General features: G+C 48.0%; 2 protein-coding genes across 4 annotated transcripts; both read left to right on the forward strand.

Annotated features, from left to right (window-relative positions):
- The first annotated feature begins 1,112 nt into the window (after nt 1-1,112).
- LOC109749134 (uncharacterized) lies at nt 1,113-5,788 on the forward strand. 3 transcript variants are annotated; one of them, XM_020308121.4, is made up of 8 exons: nt 1,113-1,510; nt 1,810-2,255; nt 3,033-3,100; nt 3,708-3,848; nt 4,546-4,587; nt 4,965-5,098; nt 5,235-5,333; nt 5,416-5,788. In XM_020308121.4, exons 2-8 carry the CDS (start codon nt 2,161-2,163, stop codon nt 5,542-5,544), a joined length of 708 nt encoding a protein of 235 aa, XP_020163710.1. In that variant the 5' UTR covers nt 1,113-1,510; nt 1,810-2,160; the 3' UTR covers nt 5,545-5,788. The 3 variants fall into 3 exon arrangements, with proteins under 3 accessions (XP_020163710.1, XP_020163711.1, XP_040260296.1); XM_020308122.4 differs by having other exon boundaries at nt 1,140-1,510; nt 2,125-2,255; XM_040404362.3 differs by having other exon boundaries at nt 1,178-1,510; nt 2,129-2,255.
- A 1,906-nt stretch (nt 5,789-7,694) lies between these two features.
- Nucleotides 7,695-9,787, forward strand: LOC120976093 (uncharacterized). Its single transcript, XM_040402917.3, has 3 exons — nt 7,695-9,022; nt 9,129-9,235; nt 9,448-9,787. Exons 1-2 carry the CDS (start codon nt 7,810-7,812, stop codon nt 9,200-9,202), a joined length of 1,287 nt encoding a protein of 428 aa, XP_040258851.2. The 5' UTR covers nt 7,695-7,809; the 3' UTR covers nt 9,203-9,235; nt 9,448-9,787.
- Nucleotides 9,788-18,864: the final 9,077 nt, after the last annotated feature.

Raw genomic sequence — 18,864 nt, forward strand, 5'->3', positions numbered from 1 at the left:
AAAACAACAACCACAAAAAAAAATACGAAAACAAAGCGGAAGAAAAAAACAGAGCCCAGAAGCACAAGTTTTAGGTCAATATTTTAGACAAATTTACAGAGTGAGGGCTTCTTTGATTCAAAGGAATCCTATAGGATTTCTGGAGGATTGAAATCCTTAGGAATTTTTTCTATGTTGGCCCTTTGATTCATAGGATTAGATCCCATAGGAATTTTTCTATGAAATCTTTTGTACTACATTTTATTGGAAATCTAACATCCACTCCAACCTCTTTTTACAATTCCTTTGTTACTCTTGTGGCATCAAACACTCTTTGCTAATCCTATAGAATTCAAGTTGGCATGCCATTCCAATCCTATACTTTTCTTATTCATACATTTTCAAAATCCTGCGAATCAAAGAGGCCCTGAGTATTTGTTTTATAGATTTACAGAGGGAGTATCTGTTTTGTGGACTAATGCTTTCGGTGCGGTTTTCACTTTTTTTAATCACATGTTGTGCTTCATGAAAGTAAATATGTGCTTCTCGCATAAGCACAGACTGTGCTTTTTCCTTTTTCGCGAAAGCACAACCGTTTTTCTTTTTCTTTTTTTAGAAGCACACTGTGTTTCTCGTGAAAGTAAGGATTGTGCTTCTCGTGAAATAAATATGTGCTTTCATGAGAAGTAAATCTGTACTTCTCATGAAAATACAAGCTATGCTTCTCGCGGATACAAAAATAAATATGTGCCTCCACGAGAAGCACAACTATGCTTCTTGTGGAGACACGGGATGTGTTTTTTCACCTTTTGAAAACACAACTATGCTTCTCGCAGAAGCACATCTTATGCCTCTTGCGGAAAGGCACTAAAACCCCCCAAAAAAATTCCTTCAAAACCTAGGAAAAACTTTGCAAAAACTGAAAAAACCATCTAAAACCCGAAAACGAGTAAAAAAAAAAGAAATCCACTTGGAGCGACCCGCGGTGGCTAGGCACATCACTCGGGCATTCGCATGCCAAGAAAGTGATCCTTACCGGAGACCCACAAGGAGATTTTTTTATGGTAGTTTTTTTAGTCTTCTTTTGAGACTCTTTTTTTTTTAGGGTAGTGAGATGAGGCAGAGGGAAAAAAAGGCCGAGCAAACGGTCCAGTCGTCCCGGCCCGCAATACAACAGGCCAACAGGACCGACTCCTCTGCCCCAGCGCCTGCTGTGTCCTGCACCAGCCGCCTCCCGCCGGACCCGGACGCCCCTCCGTAGCCGGTTAGCCGCACCCTTCCCCGTCCTCCAGCTCAAGCCGCCCTTCCTGCAGGTGGCTGCGCGCCTGCGCCCTGCTGCTGCCGCGCCGGAGCCGCCCACCGCGCCCAGCCGCCAGCGGCCAGCCACATCAGTCTCCCCGGCGGCCGGCGGTGTGCAGGCGTGCACCCTGGGGCCTGCAGACGTGCAACATAACAAGCTAGCAGCTGGGAGCTGAGCAGCAGCCTGCAGCCACTTTTTTGCAGTCGAGTTGCAGTTTGTCCAGAGCCGAAGGTAAGATTGAGGTGGACCAGATTGCTAATTGTTATCCAGAGCACAAATGATGATCCCAGCTAGCTAGCACAAAATAATGAAGAGCAAGTTGCTAACTGATATCCAGTACAGTACATGACCTGATGAACACATACACATGTACATAATTCTGTTGTCAATTTTTTTAAGGTGGATCACCCTGTTTTCAAACCCTAGATCCGCCGTTGGTCATTAGTTTTTGGCCCGGGGTTCGCTGCAACCCTGGCTCCGATGAACCTGACTCGTCCGTGCTCTTGAAGATCTGTGCTTGCTGTGTATAGGGATGGGCGCTTCGTCACCACGACGACGAGTACGCCCACACCATATCCGCCAAGGAGTTCCTCGCGGCTCACCCGAACAATGTGCTGGAGAGCAGCGATCCAACAAGGGCATATTAGTATATTTTTGTATAGTTTATTTGTTCTGTATTTGTAAAAACGTCTTCAACATATATCATCAAACCAAACAATCAACTTTGAACATTTCATAAAAGGCTGACTAACTTTGGATATATATGATCAAAGATCCACCAACTTTGTTACGGATCATCAAATTCCTCCAACCTTACTTCGATTTCTTTTTCCTTTTCCTTTCAGTCAGATCTTTCCCCACGTCAGATTTAGCTGGACTTTATGGTGGATGAAGCAGCAGTACATCAGGTGTCCCCGCTGTTGGCGCCAATGTCCAAGGACGAAGCTCGGCGCCGCTTCTTTGATTTCATGACCAAGTAATTAGTGACCTGAATCTTTTTAATACTCCCTCCGTCCCAAAGTTGTACTAAACTTGAGACACTTATTTTGGGACGGAGGGAGTACCATACACTTGATTGATTCACCATTTGCAGTTGACATTGTGAATTGGCGGAGCTGTAGTTGGAAACAAAAGCCCATTGCGAATTAACATGGTTTGACGACACAGTTGGTAGGAGTAGAGAGCCAGATATTGACAGAAAGTTTTCAACATTTAGTACTGACATCGGGTAACTCAGTTAAAATGTCACAGTACATGTATATAGCTTTTCACCAAATGTCACAGTACATGTGTATCAAAATAATTATTAGCTGATCTTCGAAAATGATGCTATTTCATAACTGAAAACTTATCAATCTATAACTGTGTTGTAACTTCATTTACAATTACTAGAAGAACAATCCACTTATTTTTGGAAAAACAATGTGATCACCTAACAAGCGTCAGCCATCTCAAGGAGTCGTGTCTAGTATTTCCCTTTGAGTTGTGCGTGAACTTTACTTTACGACTTTATGCCATTAGTTTCAGTTTGTCACTTGACTTGAACTTGGAAGGAACGATATATTACTCCCTTCGTTTGTGTGTTTTGGAGAACATTTTTTGGTGATATATGCCCAGCTGATTTTGTAGGATATAACTAGTATGTGTTTCCTTGCTCTGCATAGACACTTCTGTTGAAATTTTATTTTCTACTTTTCTTGTGGTTGTGAATTGGTGTACTAATCATATATATGTGTGTTGTTATCGTCAACAGGGTTACGCAATATGAGGAGCTAGTTGATGCCGGAAAAATGTTTCTTGTAAAGTTTCGTCAGGAATTAGGTTGGTTCATTCTTCTCCATGAATATCCCAGTGTTGGTTCCTTTGCTCTTTATTGTATTGTCTGACCAAATTTTTATGGAAGTCCCTTTCCTAGAATCCCTATTTGTACAGTTAATAGGTCTAGTGATTCCCCCATTTGCTGACATGTCAGACCTATTGATAGTTAGGAACTTAGAAGATATGTAAGCAGCCAGGGTCCTAAAGTGTGCTCCAGACATGGCGCCAAACTGCTAAAGTAGAAACTTTCATCATTTGCTCTCACAGGTGTCGACATTTTTTACTAGCATTTCTTGTACTGTAATACTGAACAAAGTGATAAACTGATTTCGTATTTCGACAATTTTATTTGGTAATTTAATTTCTTGAAGCTGTATTTTTTTTCATGAAGTATATTTCTGCTCTAAGCTTTGGTGAATGAAGCGTCATTTGCCAGTGAAGTTTATGAAGTAAATTTCATTGTAAGGTTTTGAGGTGTCAATTGCCAGTGAACAACTTATGCGTAAAAATCTTGCTTGGATTTCTGAACATTATTGTGTTGATAGATACTGCACAGTCCCCTATTATTTTTTTGCACTTATGTTCAAATTTCATGACTCGCTTATTTCAGAGCATTTTCGAAGACCAATGATTCCCATGGAATCAGGTGCTGTCAGTCAGTTAGTCAAATCTAACTACACTGATCGACTGAAGTCCTATCTTGAAGCAGGCTGCCACCTTCAGCACCAAAGTATCCAGAATATTAACCAGTGTAAGTTGAAAGTCACTTTTCCTGTGCCTGAGTGTATCGTGTATCTATACTAGAGCGCTGCTGTTTTATTATTAATCTAACAGATATGTTTTTTCATTTGAATTTCTTCCTGGTGGTCTTTTTATCTAGCTGATTAGATGAATACACTGCTGTGTGTATGTAACTCACATTACAGAAAAATGCCATGTAGAATACTATACAATGCTTCAGCTTTTTTAGCGTGCTGGTGTGAGCAAATGAGTAGGCCCTCTTGTGCAACCCACGATGCTGCAGTATTGTGCTGTGCATCTTGGTTACTGTGGCAGCAGGGCACAACTGCATTATCTATGTTCAGGTTTTGATCTGTTAGTTTAATTGTGAGGTTATCGATAAGAGTTTTGAATTATATTGGAGTGTTAGATATAGAGTTTGAGCTCAGTGACAGGCCAATGACAGTGGATAGATTCTGATTGTTAGGGGAAATACCTGTTCTGTTGGAAATCAGCCAGAACTCATGGTACCAAAAGATATTATAAATTCAAGTAACTCTTTGTAACACTAGGGTTTTAATATAGGACCCTAGTTATTATGCATGATTCTTATCTTTGGACATGTCTATTTGGCTGAAACTAGTATCTCTCATTTGTAACAAACATATTTACATTTAGTCAGTAGCTTTGTAACTATTTCTGTCTGATAGTACAGTAACTTTTTGCAGTACAGTCTTGCGAGGAGAAACTTGAGGACCATATAAATAAAGGTAGCTTCATCTCTCTGTTGCATTGTCAATCATTACTGCAAACTTATTCCATGGTCTCAGAAAAGGTGTTGTTACTTAGTTGCAGTAAAACAGCTGTGATGGTCTAATTTACTCAGAGGCACGCACACTGGTCTTCATTTGAATTTTTGCATTTCCTCATTCCTTCCCCCTTTTCCTCTTTCTTTAAGACACACAGTACTTACTAGTAGAAGCATTTTCTTTCACTTTCACGTCCTCATTTTACAATGTGCACAACAATGAACCTTCATGTTCTCTTTTCGCGGATATCGAACTTAAACTCATTATTCATCTGCTCATACCTTACTACTGACCTGTGCTGTCTAATATTTTTATGTTTTCCATTTTATTTTCCACAGCTAAAGTTTTGATTGAAGAACTTGAATGCCTGGCCGAGGATGTTTATAGCACTACGCTAATAGCCAGCCTTAGTATCTTAGAAGCTTCAGATTGCTCTGATGGCGATAATAACCTGCCAGCAGATTGTTGTGAGGTGTGAATTCTCTTTGCAGCCTCTTCGCCCCATGCTTTATTGCTTCAGCCTTGAGTTTTTCAACTGGTTAAATTACTATGGCCTGTAGGAATATTGACTAAACCTCACCCAAAAATGTTGGCACCATATTTACCAGGATGAAGGGCAGTCTGTGGATCCGCTGGACAGCGCAGTATCTTATTCGAGCGTTATGATTCTGGTTCACAATATGTTAAAGCTGGATTATTCGATGCAGGTTCGCAAAGAAGCATCTACATGCCACTACTTTCTGTTTACTTTTGGTTGCTATTTTGTGACAGAAGTTTGCTATCCTGCAGGAGAAGATAGTCAAGGCACTGAGCCTTAAAACACCATCGTCGGAGCTAGATGGCTATTGTCTGATGTGGGATTTGCGGCCATATGTTGATGACAATGTGATGCAGCTTGCCTGGAAATTCATTTCGTAGAAGCGGAAGCGGACCATGCTTGATGATAAACCAAGCAGCGTGAACATTAGTGCCTGATAGACAATGATTTTCGCGCAAGTATCCCTATTTACCCTTAGCAGTTTAAATCTTTCAGAGATATTTCTTGATTCTTAAGTTGGTTATTTCCTAATGTTTGTTAGTTCGACTTAGCCTCCAAGTTTGTAAATTGGCTATATAATGCCTAGCAATATCAGTGAATAGACAAGAAAATCAGTCCCAATCATCTCTCGAAGTTTCTCCCCTGCTCTTAGTTGTAGGGAAGCCTCCTCTTGGCTGGGTGTCGTGCGTCATATCTTACTAGAAGGGCAGGGCGCGCTTTGTTGGGCCGCTTATGTTCTTAGGGTTGTACATGTTTTGTTTTACGTGATAATTTTTTAAATTGTGAAAATTATTTACATGCTAGTTGGTTTGGCGTGTGGGGAAAACAATGGAGTGTGTTTTTTTACCAGAGATATCTATAGACAGACTTTACGGAATCATGGTTACAAATGAATGTGTCAATTTATGGTTAAAAATTAGGGAAAAAATGGCCCAATGGTGAAAATCTGGGAAGTGATTGGTGGGAAAGTGTTTGCTATGAGCAATCCATAGTGAATCATCCGTGAGTGTATCATTTTCATATCTTTTATTGTGGTATTTGTGTGGGTTTTTTTGATCGTGTGATTTGAGGGGATTGGGTGTATAGCTGGCCAAACGGGCCAGGCCAACCAGGCCAGCACGTGAGCATGCTGGCACGGCCCGCCTTGGGTCGTGCCTGGGCTTGGAGGCTGAGCACGCTGCCTGACACGGCACGACCTGTTTATTTCTTTAACCTCTTCAGAATTTTTTTACGAAATCACTAATTAAGAAATACTCGTTGCAGCGCGCCACTTGTCGCAACCTGAGAGATTTTTTTTTTCGTAGATCCGTTTATTCAAAACGTTTTATCTCTTAAACCGTGCGTCCAAATCTCAAACCGTTTTCACCATTGGATTCCTTGCGCCAAGATCTTCCAAACTAGATCCCATGTTGATAGGTTTTAACGAACTTTTTTCACGAAAAAACTGGACGAAAAAACTAAACCGGGAGCATGGTTTTTTCCTTTCCGAAAGAGGCACGTCCGTGCCTCTCGCAAAATCACAACCGTGCCTCTCGCAGAAACAAAACCGTGACTCTCGTGGAAGGAAAAAAACCAGAAAACGCGTTTTTTTTCCTTTCCGAAGGAGGCACGCCCGTGACTCTCACGAAAGCACAACCGTGCCTCTGGCGAAAGCAAAACCGTGACACTCGCGAAAAAAACAGAAAACGTGTATTTTTCCCCTTTCCGAAAGGCACGGCCGTCACTCTCGCGAAAGCAAAACCGTGACTCTCGCGAAAGAAAAAAACAAACATAAAACACGTTTTGTTTTTCCCTTTCCGAGAGGCACGACCGTGACTCTCGCGAAAGCACAACCGTGCCACTCGTGGAAGTAAAACCGTGACTCTCGCGAAAGAAAATAAAATAGAAAACGCGTTTTTTTCGTTTCTGAAAGGCATGGCTGTGACTCTCGCTAAAGCACAACCGTGCCTCTTGCCGAAGAAAAACCGTGACTTTTCATGAAAGAAAAAAAAAGAAAACACGTTTTTTCACGCAAAAAATGTTTTTTTGAAAAAAAATTGGTCGAAAAGCTAAGGAAGACCGCGGGAAAACCAAAACGTCGAAAAAACCCGGGAAAAAACCATTTAAAAAGTCGAAAACGCGTGAAAAAAACAAAATCTGAAGGGAGCGTCCAGAGCGCGACACGTGCCGAATGGCTGAGAGCGCGGCAAGTGGTGCTGATCGTTGTGAGGCTCCCGAAGAAACGCTCGTTAACTAGTTGCTCTCAATTTTTTATGTACATATTTGAAAATACAGTCCAATAGTCCAAAAAACAGTCCAACGGGCTGAAATTATGCAGCCCAACATGCTAAACGTGGCACGGGCCGAGCCGTTTATTAGCTGGGCCGTGCCTGGGCTGAAGGACACAGCACATGGGCCGGCACAGCACATAATAGTTCCATGGCGGGCTGTGCCGTGCCAGGCCCGATTATGCTGGCCGGGTTGTGCCGTGCCGGGCCGGCACGTTCGGCCAGGTCTGATTGGGTGGAAGAAGTGGATTCACCACTAAAATCCCCACCTCTCAAAACCTCCTCAATCCCCTTCCGTCAAATGAGTGTGATTTTTCTGGTTTAGAATAGTTTTGAGGATGGGATTAAGAACTCAGTTTCAACACATGAGGGGTTATTATGATCCAAATTGGATACTCCTGGGGCTTATCTGTACCTTTTTTCCCAAAGGGTGATGAGACGCCCGGAATAGCAAAACTGCCACTGTCACTGCGATGCATCATCCATGGCCAGTTCCGGACTCGCCGTACCGGAGGAAGCTACGCGGAAGGCTCCAGCCAAAGCAGCTCTATTTGCACAAGGCTCGACCTTGGGGAACAATACGTGTTTCGTCTGCTCAGTCCTCCTGCGCTGCTACAAGCACCGCCATCGCCAGTTGCCAATGCCACCCATCCCATCCCATCCCACCAGCGCGCGCACGGGCCGAGACCGGCAATGGCGGGCTCGACGCCTCCCTTCCTCCTCCTCCTCCTCTTCGTCCTCGTCGCCGCCGCGGCGGCCTCGGAGGATCGCCCGCGCGTCACCCCCACCTTGATCCAGTGCCACCCGGCGCAAGCGCAGGCAACCGCCAACGCCAGCAGCGCCAAGAACGCCACGGCGTTCCGCGCCGACGTGGTCTCCCTCCTCCGCGCCCTCCCCTCCGCCGCCGCGCCCACGGGCTTCGCCTCCCTGCGGTCCGACGGAGTGGTCGGATGGGACCGCGCGTTCGCCCGTGGGCTCTGCTTCGGGTACGCCACGCCGTCCCAGTGCCGCGAGTGCCTGTCCGTCACGGCCAGGAAGCTCACCGACGCCTGCGGCGCCCACGGCCGGCGCACCGGCGTCTGGACGGACGGCTGCTTTGCGTCCTACGCCGACGCAAACGCCTCTTCGCCGAACCACGACGGATTCCGCGCGCGCGTCATCTCCGGCGCCGACCCTCTCGCCAGCGCCTCGTCGGCCGAGCTGCAGAGCCTCGCCGACCTGGCGGGGCACATGGGGCCGGTCGCGGCCACCAACGCGAGGATGCAGGTGGCCGCGGACTGGACCGCCGCGGCGAGCGACTACAAGAAGAAGAGCACGGTGCACGTGCTGGCGCAGTGCGCGCGGGACCGCACGTTGGAGGAGTGCGCCTGGTGCGTCCAGTACTCGGCGCGGGTGGCGGAGACCTGCGCGCGGTCCTGGTGCCCCCGGCAGTCGGCGCGGGCGGGGGACACCTGCTGCTGGGGCCTCGACGCGTGGCGCGATGGCGTGGCGGCCGCCGTCGTCGGCTTCGACTGCTACCTGCGCTTCGACGTCGCCGTCGCCACCGCCACCGCCGCTGCGCCGGCGCGGGTGCCCCTGCCACAAAGGCTCGGTGAGCAGAGCACACTGCGCGCACGCTCTCCTCCTCCTCTTCTTCGCTAAGCACAAGAGTCGTGGAAAATATCTTCATCTGATCACGGTGGACACAATGGCTGCAGGGAAGTTGAGCCCCAAGGCGTTCGGTATACTCGGCGGCGGGCTGGCCGTGGCCGCTTCCTACGTGCTAATTTAGCTGAGTACAGCGCCCCGGTTGTGCCAGTAGCAGGTACAAACTGATCTGTGCCAAAGGAAGTCTGTTCTTTCTGTTGTGTTCAAGTGTTGTTAATTTAGCTGAGTGCATTTGCTGGATGTGCACTGCAAGAGATGGATGATCTTAATCTGAACCTCCTGCTACGTTTTATGCTCTGAACTCAAAATCTGAAATCTGAATGCAGATTTAAGTTTTAACCACATCGGAATTGCTTGGTATCCTTGCAGGGCCGGGGGCCGTCCGGGGAGTGGAGATGGAGAAGGAGATGACGATGAATCCCCCGCAACAGCTATCCAGGGTGATGGTTATCGATCTGCGCTGCAGCAACATCGTACTCCAGCAGGCCAAGCCTGTAAATAATTAAGCATGCTTGCACTGTAGTAGCAGCAGCAGGAACGAGCATCTGCCACTTCAAACCTTAATTCGTGCTTTCATATCTTCCTATACTACTCCCTCCATCCTACAATCACAATGTAAGACGTTTTTCGTCGCGCGTTTCACATTCACCTCGCTGCCATAGCATCAGTTCTTGCATCCCGAGTGGTGCATGGGGCCATGGCCACGAAAGCAAGCAAGCGCACTACTCGGTGCTCTCCTACTACTGCCTACTCCATCCGTTCCTAAATATTTGTCTTTCTAGAGATTTCAAATGATCACCACATACGGATGTATATAGATATATTTTAGTGTAGATTCACTCATTTTGTTCCGTATGTAGTCACCATTTGAAACTTCTAAAAAGATAAATATTTAGGAACGGAGGGAGTAGTACTGTAGTAGCTGTGACCGGCCACTAAACGCTGCATCGGCGACGGAGACGTAAAGGGTGGCCGAATCGTGCCTCGCCTGACTTTTTGCCGTTTGCGTCGTCGATGCTGGGCTCGACGGTGCGCGTCCCTGATGGATGCTTTGCCGGAAACAGAAACCAGCTGAGCCATCTCTAGGCTCTAGCTTGAGGTACGTGTCGACTGAGAGAGAGAGACGAGCAGCTGGACGCGATCGACCGGAACCACGCGGCTAAATTTCATGTTTCGACCCTTTTTTGTACTTTAGCAGGATCTAACCCTTGTCTGTAATTTTTTTAGGATTTGACTCTTTTGCTATCGCCGTAGCCCGTAGACCCTGGCGGTAGCGTTACATAGGCTACCGCCGCGCCACCTGGTGGTAGGTGCCCTTGACGGTGCCTGGCCGTTAACAGGCGCTGACGTGGCGAAGGGACCTACCGTCGCCGACTCCGGTGGTAGGATCTAACATCCTACCGCCGGGGACTCTGGCGGTAGGGTCCTGAATAAGGTTGTGAGGGGTGGGGGCTGTGTTCCCCCACCCACTCATTCACCCCCATTCCCATTCTCCCTCTTTCGAGCTGAAGTTCTCTCCCCTCTTCTCCCCCATCAAAGCATCCACTAGACATTGCTTGACATTTTTCCGGTGAATCCGGGGCATTTGCATCACCCAAGGTACTTCTCCCACCTCCCCTTCATTTGGTTGGTTGAAATGCCCCGGATCCACCGGACAAATCTCAAGCAATGAAGGGGGATCTAGTTGGTACTTTGGTAGGGGAAAAGAGGGGGAGAGAGCTTGAGCTCGGGAAGAAGATGAGTGGAGTGGATGGGTGGTGGGTGGGCCCCACAAACCTTATCCTCCAGGACCCTACCGCCAGAGTCACCGGCGGTAGGATGTTAGATCCTACCGCCAGAATAGGCGGCGGTAGGTCCCTTTGCCACGTCAGCGCTCGTTAACGGCGAGACGGCCGTCAAAGGAACCTACCGCCAGGGTGGGCGGCGGTAGCCTATGTAAAGCTACCGCCAGGGTCTGCGGCGGTAGACAAAAGGGTCAAATCTCGAAAAATTTCCAGACCGAGGTCAGATCCTGTTAAAGTACGTGAAAAGGGTCAAAACACGAAATTTTGCCGAACCACGCGACGTGCTTATCTTCGCTACCGCTACACGACTAGTCCATCGGTTCTTCTGCTGCTGCTATGACCGACCAGACCTTATGCTCTTCTCCTTCTTGGTTTGTAAGAGCATCTATAGCCGGGTTCGGCAAATCCGACCCCTTAAACGCCCGCGAACGGGCCCGGGCGCGTCGGCGGACACTGACCGGGTACCCTCTCAAATCGCATCGTCCACATCCATGTATCTCATATTCGAACCCCTATATCCATACTAAATCATGCGACGTCGATCAAACTACAGCTGACCGAACATAGAATCAGACATAGGACATCACAATAGTTCACCAAAAGATCACCAAAGTTCACATAAACCATGGACAACTGTATACTAATCTAAAACTTGAAATGAAATTGAACTTCACCACTTTGGGCCGGCCCTTTCCCCTTCTGGTCGCCGACGTAGCTGTAGCCGTCGGCGACTGGTGGAGGAGCGGCAGCCGGCGGGGCAAGTGGACGACGTAGGGGAGACGCGGATTGCGCAGGCCGCCTGTCGAAGCTGCCCCTGGGCCGGGAGAGGCCAGCGCCAGCGTCCGAGCTGCGCCGACGGGGAAACTGCGGCTGCGGCGAGGCTGCAGATCCGGAGCTGCTCCCGGTCTCCACCTTGGACCGCTCTAAGGCGATGCAGAGGGCTAGCTCATACTCCGGATCTAGCTTGTCGTCGGAGCGGCTGCCGGAGCTCGACATTGTGCCGAACTCGATCAGAATCGGTGTGGGAAGAGGAGAGGACGGAGAGAGAGGAGAGTGAGTGAGCTAGGGTTTCGGAGTGATGAGCTCGACAGGGTTTTTTGTGGGATATCCGTGGGGTCGGTGGTGGCCCGGGCTTGTCATGCGTACGCGTCGGGGCGTGCCCGAGCCGCCTCATATCCGCCCTACATTTGGGACGGATATGAGGGGTGCCTGTCAGCCTGGGCGTTTGAGGCCCATTTGAGAGCTCCGGTTGGGTCGGTATTTTGTGACCAGTAAGTGCTCGGACGGCCTACCCGGGCGTACGAGACGAATATAGGGTGCCAGGCTGTAGATGCTCTAAGCTGGGTGAATACATACAGAGAGATGACCAAAGTGACAACTGATAAGAAGGAAAGCAAAGAAAGTGAAAAAGAAAAAGGTGAGGCAAGGCATTTGGCGCCAGCCTGCAATCGTCAAGCGTTCGCCGGAAGCAGTTGTCAGCCCGCTTCAGTGCTTATAGTCGTCGCTAGGTGGTCTACAGATCTGGATGTAATTTTATTATTTCTGGTGTTCGTTGTACTGCTATGATTTAAGATGAATAGATCAAAAAATTTCTGTAAAAAAGTAAAAAAAAGACTGTTTAAAAACTAATACCCCTTATATTTTGGAATTGGTGGAATATTTAATTTGGCGGGTGGGCGAGATGATGGAGTGTTATTTTTTACAAAATGCGGTTATTTGATGGGTTTTTGGTGGTGTGGTCTATGTTATCCGCTAACCAATGTATATTTGTGTGGGGAAATTTGTGCATTGGTGGCTGCATGTAGTATACTGGTGCTACGATATCACATGATGGCGCTTTTTCTAGGTGGTGGGACGGTTCGCGGGTTTGATGTGTTCTATAGGCTGATTGCTGCTGATTGATTTAAAAAATTGTTATCCCGATCAAAATCGTAGACCAAATCTGAAATTGAGTATCTCAATTGAATGAAAGAGCTTTAAAATTACGAACATAGCGAATTGAAAGAATTGAATGAAAGAGCTTCTTAAAAAATTATTGAGCCGCTCAAAATCGGGTGATGCAATTCTAAATTGTAGATCTCAATTGTGACCTTTAAAAATTAGTAAGCATATTGTATAGTATAAAATAATTGAATGAGAGAGTTTAATAAATTGTTGACCCGGTCAAAATCGGGTGACTCAATTTTAATTAGAGACCTTACAGCATCTCCAACAACCGCGCTAAACAAGCGCCGCGCCGCAAATTTGGCCATTTTAGCGCGCGCGCAACCGGTAGAGTGGCTCCAGCGGGCGCGCAATAGCCGCGCGCGCGGCATATGGAGTTGGGCGCGCGGTCCGAATCGCCAACTCGCGCTGTGTATTTGGGGCGCCCGCTTCCGCGCGCGTCACACACGAGCGCTCGTGCCGCACTCTCTCCTCCCCGCCACCTTCGCCCCGCGCGCGTCACACACGAGCGCTCGTGCCGCACTCTCCTCCCCGCCACCTTCGCCCCGCGCGCGTCGGCGCCGGCGAACTTGACCCGATGGACGCACGTGCCGGCACCCCGCTGACCCCTCCACCGCCGCCGCCACCGCCGCAAACTCTAGCGCGGGGAGCGTTGGCCTCGCCTCCGCCGGAGCTCCTCCGAGCATCGGCCTCCCGCGCGGCCTCTTCATGCCGCCGCGGATGACCTCGGCGGCGGGTGGCTTCGCGCCGGCGCCGCCCCGTGCCGCCGCCCCCCCTCGAAGCTCCCCAATGCGGTGCGGCCGAAGAAGGGCAAGACATCCGCGAAGAAGAACAAGGCGGCAGACGGCTCCGGCACCTCGAAGGCGAGGAGGAAGAAGCTTGCAGGGCGTGTGACGGGCGCGGCGGCTACCGAAGCGCCGGCGAGCTCACTCGTTGAGCCGGCGGCCGACGCGCACAACGTGTTCGACGATATGCCCCAAAGGTAGAAATTTTTTCCAAGTTTTCTTTTCTTGTTATTTTTGAATGCATTCATATAGATAACTTATTTGCATTGTTCTATATATTTTGTAGTCTCAACGATGATGCATACATGTCAACTATGGGTGTTGGCTCCAACAATTCGCATTGGTCTCAAACCAATGACATGCATTTCGAAGACCATGAGTTCGAGGTGGACGAGGATGGTGAGGGCATTGTCAACGCGCCGAAAGGAAGAGCGGGCAATTACACCAACGCCGAAGACATCTTACTATGCAATACTTGGTTGCAAGTGTTGAGGGATCCATCTGTTGGGGACCTTTGCAGAAATTAAAAAAATTCTACGCATCACCAAGATCAATCTATGGAGAGAGTAGCAACGAGAGAGAGGGGAGTGTACCTTAATACCCTTGAAGATCGCGATGCGGAAGCGTTACAAGAACGCGGTTGGTGGAGTCGTACACGCAGCGATTCAGATCGCGGTCGATTCCGATCTAAGCGCCGAACAACGGCACCTCCGCGTTCAACACACGTGCAGCCCGGTGACGTCTCCCACACCTTGATCCAGCAAGGAGGAGGGAGAGGTTGGGGAAGACAACTCCAGCAGCAGCACGACGGCGTGGTGGTGTTGGAGCAGCGTGGTTCTCATGCAGGGCTTCGCCAATCACTATGAAGGACGAGGAGGTGGACAGGTAGGGCTGCGCCAAGAGAGGGAGAGAGACTTTCGTGTATGGTAGCCCCAAAACCCCCACTATATATAGGAGGAGGGGAGGAGGGTGCGCCCCCTCTAGGGTTCCCACCCTAAGGGGGGCGTCAACCCTAGATGGGATGGAGGGGGGCGGCCAAGAGGGGGAGAGAGGGGGGCGCGCCCTAGGATGGGCCTTAGGCCCATCTGCGCCTTGGGCCTTGGTGGGAGGCGCACCAGCCCACTCAAGGGCTGGTCCCTTCCCACTCTTGGCCCATGCACGCCTCCGGGGCAGGTGGCCCCTCCCGGTGGACCCCCGAAACCCTTCCGGTGGTCCCAGTACATTACCGGTGATGCCCGGAACACTTCCAGTGTCCAAATCCTCACTTCCTATATATCATTCTTTACCTCCGGACCATTCTGAAACTCCTCGTGACGTCCGGGATCTCATCCGGGACTCCGAACAACATTCGGTAACCACGTACATACTTTCCCTATAACCCTTGCATCATCGAACCTTAAGTGTGTAGACCCTACGGGTTCGGGAACCATGCAGACATGACCGAGACATCTCTCTGGCCAATAATCAACAGCGGGATCTGGATAACCATGTTGGCTCCCACATGTTCCACGATGATCTCATCGGATGAACCATGATGTCGGGGATTCAATCAATCCCGTATACAATTCCCTTTGTCTACCGGTATGATACTTGCCCGAGATTCGATCGTCGGTATCCCTATACCTTGTTCAATCTCGTTACCGGCAAGTCTCTTTACTCGTTCGTAACACATCATCCCGTGATCAACTCCTTGGTCACATTGAGCTCATTATGATGATGTCCTATCGAGTGGGCCCAGAGATACCTCTCCGTCACACGGAGTGACAAATCCCAGTCTCGATTCGTGCCAACCCAACAGACACTTTCGGAGATACCTATAGTGTACCTTTATAGCCACCCAGTTACGTTGTGACGTTTGGCACACCCAAAGCATTCCTACGGTATTCGGGAGTTGCACAATCTCATGGTCTAGGGAAATGATACTTGACATTATAAAAGCTTTAGCAGACGAACTACACGATCTTGTGCTATGCTTAGGATTGGGTCTTGTCCATCACATCATTCTCCTAATGATGTGATCCCGTTAGCAACGACATCCAATGTCCATGGTCAGGAAACCGTAACCATCTATTGATCAACGAGCTAGTCAACTAGAGGCTCACTAGGGACATGTTGTGCTCTATGTATTCACACATGTATTACGATTTTCGGATAACACAATTATAGCATGAACAATAGACAATTATCATGAACAAGGAAATATAATAATAACCACTTTATTATTGCCTGTAGGGCATATTTCCAACAGTCTCCCACTTGCACTAGAGTCAATAATCTAGTTACATTGTGATGAGTCAAACACCCATAGAGTTCTGGTGTTGATCATGTTTTGCTCGCGGAAGAGGTTTAGTCAACGGATCTACGACATTCAGATCCGTATGCACTTTACAAATATCTATGTCTCCATCTTGAATATATTCACGAATGGAGTTGAAGCGACGCTTGATATGCCTGGTCTTCTTGTGAAACCTGGGCTCCTTGGCAAGGGCAATAGCTCCAGTGTTGTCACAGAAGAGAGTCATCGGGCCCGACGCTTTGGGAATTACTCCTAGGTCGGTGATGAACTCCTTCATCCAGACTGCTTCCTGTGCTGCCTCCGAGGCTGCTATGTACTCTGCTTCACATGTAGATCTCGCCACGACGCTTTGCTTGCAACTGCACCAGCTGACTGCCCCACCACTCAAAATATACATGTATCCGGTTTGTGACTTGGAGTCATCCAGATCTGTGTCGAAGCTAGCATTGACGTAACCCTTTACGACGAGCTCTTCGTCACCTCCATAAACGAGAAACATATCCTTAGTCCTTTTCAGGTACTTCAGGATATTCTTGACCGCTGTCCAGTGTTCCATGTCGGGATTACTTTGGTACCTTCCTACCAAACTTACGGCAAGGTTCACATCAGGTCTGGTACACAACATGGCATACATAATAAACTCTATGGCCGAGGCATAGGGGATGACACTCATCTTTTCTCTATCTTCTGCCGTGGTCGGGCATTGAGCCGTGCTCAATCTCACACCTTGCAATACAGGCAAGAACCCCTTCTTGGGCTGATCCATATTGAACTTCTTCAATATCTTGTCAAGGTATGTGCTTTGTGAAAGACCAATGAGGCGTCTCGATCTATCTCTATAGATCTTGATGCCTAATATGTAAGCAGCTTCTCCAAGGTCCTTCATTGAAAAACACTTATTCAAGTAGGCCTTTATGCTTTCCAAAAATTCTATATCATTTCCCATCAATAGTATGTCATCCACATATAATATGAGAAATGCTACAGAGCTCCCACTCACTTTCTTGTAAACACAGGCTTCTCCATAAGTCTGTGTAAACCCAAACGCTTTGATCATCTCATCAAAGCGAATGTTCCAACTCCGAGATGCTTGCACCAACCCATAGATTGAGCGCTGGAGCTTGCATACCTTGTCAGCATTCTTAGGATCGACAAAACCTTCCGACTGCATCATATACAATTCTTCCTTAAGGAAACCATTAAGGAATGCTGTTTTGACGTCCATTTGCCATATCTCATAGTCATAGAATGCGGCAATTGCTAACATGATTCGGATGGACTTCAGCTTCGCTACGGGTGAGAAGGTCTCATCCTAGTCAACCCCTTGAACTTGTCGATAACCCTTAGCGACAAGCCAAGCCTTATAGATGGTCACATTACCATCCGCGTCAGTCTTCTTCTTAAAGATCCATTTATTCTCTATGGCTTGCCGATCATCGGGCAAGTCGGTCAAAGTCCATACTTCGTTTTCATACATGGATCCTATCTCGGATTTCATGGCTTCAAACCATTTGTTCGAATCCGAGCCCGCCATCGCTTCTTCATAGTTCGAAGGTTCACCATTGTCTAACAACATGATTTCCAGGACAGGGTTGCCGTACCACTCTGGTGCGGAACGTATCCTTGTGGACCTACTAAGTTCAGTAGCAACTTGATCCGAAGTTTCATGATCATCATCATTAACTTCCTCTCTAGTCGGTGCAGGCACCATAGAAACATCTTCCTGAGCTGCGCTACTCTCCGGTTCAAGAGGCAATACCTCGTTGATAACCCACAAGTATAGGGGATCGCAACAGTTTTCGAGGGTAGAGTATTCAACCCAAATTTATTGATTCGACACAAGGGGAGCCAAAGAATATTCTCAAGTATTAGCAGTTGAGTTGTCAATTCAACCACACCTGGATAACTTAATATCTGCAGCAAAGTATTTAGTAGCAAAGTAGTATGGAAGTAACGGTAATGGTAGCAAAAGTAATATTTTTGGGTTTTGTAGTGATTGTAACAGTAGCAATGGAAAAGTAAATAAGCGAAGAACAATATGTGAAAAGCTCGTAGTCATTGGATCGGTGATGGAGAATTATGCCGGATGCGGTTCATCATGTAACAATCATAACATAGGATGACATAGAACTAGCTCCAATTCATCAATGTAATGTAGGCATGTATTCCGAATATAGTCATACGTGCTTATGGAAAAGAACTTGCATGACATCTTTTGTCCTACCCTCCCGTGGCAGCGGGGTCCTAACGGAAACTAAGGGATATTAAGGCCTCCTTTTAATAGAGTACCGGACCAAAGCATTAACACATAGTGAATACATGAACTCCTCAAACTACGGTCATCACCGGGAGTGGTCCCGATTATTGTCACTTCGGGGTTGCCGGATCATAACACATAGTAGGTGACTATAGACTTGCAAGATAAGATCAAGAACTCACATATATTCATGAAAACATAATAGGTTCAGATCTGAAGTCATGGCACTCGGGCCCTAGTGACAAGCATTAAGCATAGCAAATTCATAGCAACATCAATCTCAGAACATAGTGGATACTAGGGATCAAACCCTAACAAAACTAACTCGATTACATGATAAATCTCATCCAACCCATCACCGTCCAACAAGCCTACAATGGAATTACTCACGCACGGCGGTGAGCATCATGAAATTGGTGATGGAGGATGGTTGATGATGACGACGGCGACGGATTCCCCTCTCCGGAGCCCCGAACGGACTCCAGATCAGCCCTCCCGAGAGAGTTTAGGGCTTGGCGGTGGCTCCGTATCGTAAAACGCGATGAATCTTTCTCTCTGATTTTTTTCTCCCCGAACGTGAATATATAGAGTTGGAGTTGAGGTCGGTGGAGCTCCAAGGGGCCCACGAGGCAGGGGGCGCGCCCTGGGGGAGCAGGCGCGCCTCCCACCCTCGTGGACAGGGTGTGGGCCCCCTGGCCTTGATTCTTTCGCCAGCATTTT

This window comes from Aegilops tauschii, chromosome 3, assembly GCF_002575655.3.
Source record: "Aegilops tauschii subsp. strangulata cultivar AL8/78 chromosome 3, Aet v6.0, whole genome shotgun sequence".
NCBI classification, from domain to species: Eukaryota; Viridiplantae; Streptophyta; class Magnoliopsida; order Poales; family Poaceae; genus Aegilops; species Aegilops tauschii.

Excerpts from the sequence above, each read along its gene's own strand:
- LOC109749134 (XM_020308121.4), top strand. The coding sequence starts at position 2,161 with ATGGTGGATGAAGCAGCAGTACATCAGGTGTCCCCGCTGTTGGCGCCA. Across the intron at positions 2,256-3,032 it reads TTCTTTGATTTCATGACCAA|GGTTACGCAATATGAGGAGC; the intron begins GTAATTAGTGAC and ends TATCGTCAACAG. Across the intron at positions 5,099-5,234 it reads TGCCAGCAGATTGTTGTGAG|GATGAAGGGCAGTCTGTGGA; the intron begins GTGTGAATTCTC and ends CATATTTACCAG.
- LOC120976093 (XM_040402917.3), top strand. The coding sequence starts at position 7,810 with ATGATCCAAATTGGATACTCCTGGGGCTTATCTGTACCTTTTTTCCCA. Across the intron at positions 9,023-9,128 it reads GCCCCTGCCACAAAGGCTCG|GGAAGTTGAGCCCCAAGGCG; the intron begins GTGAGCAGAGCA and ends CAATGGCTGCAG.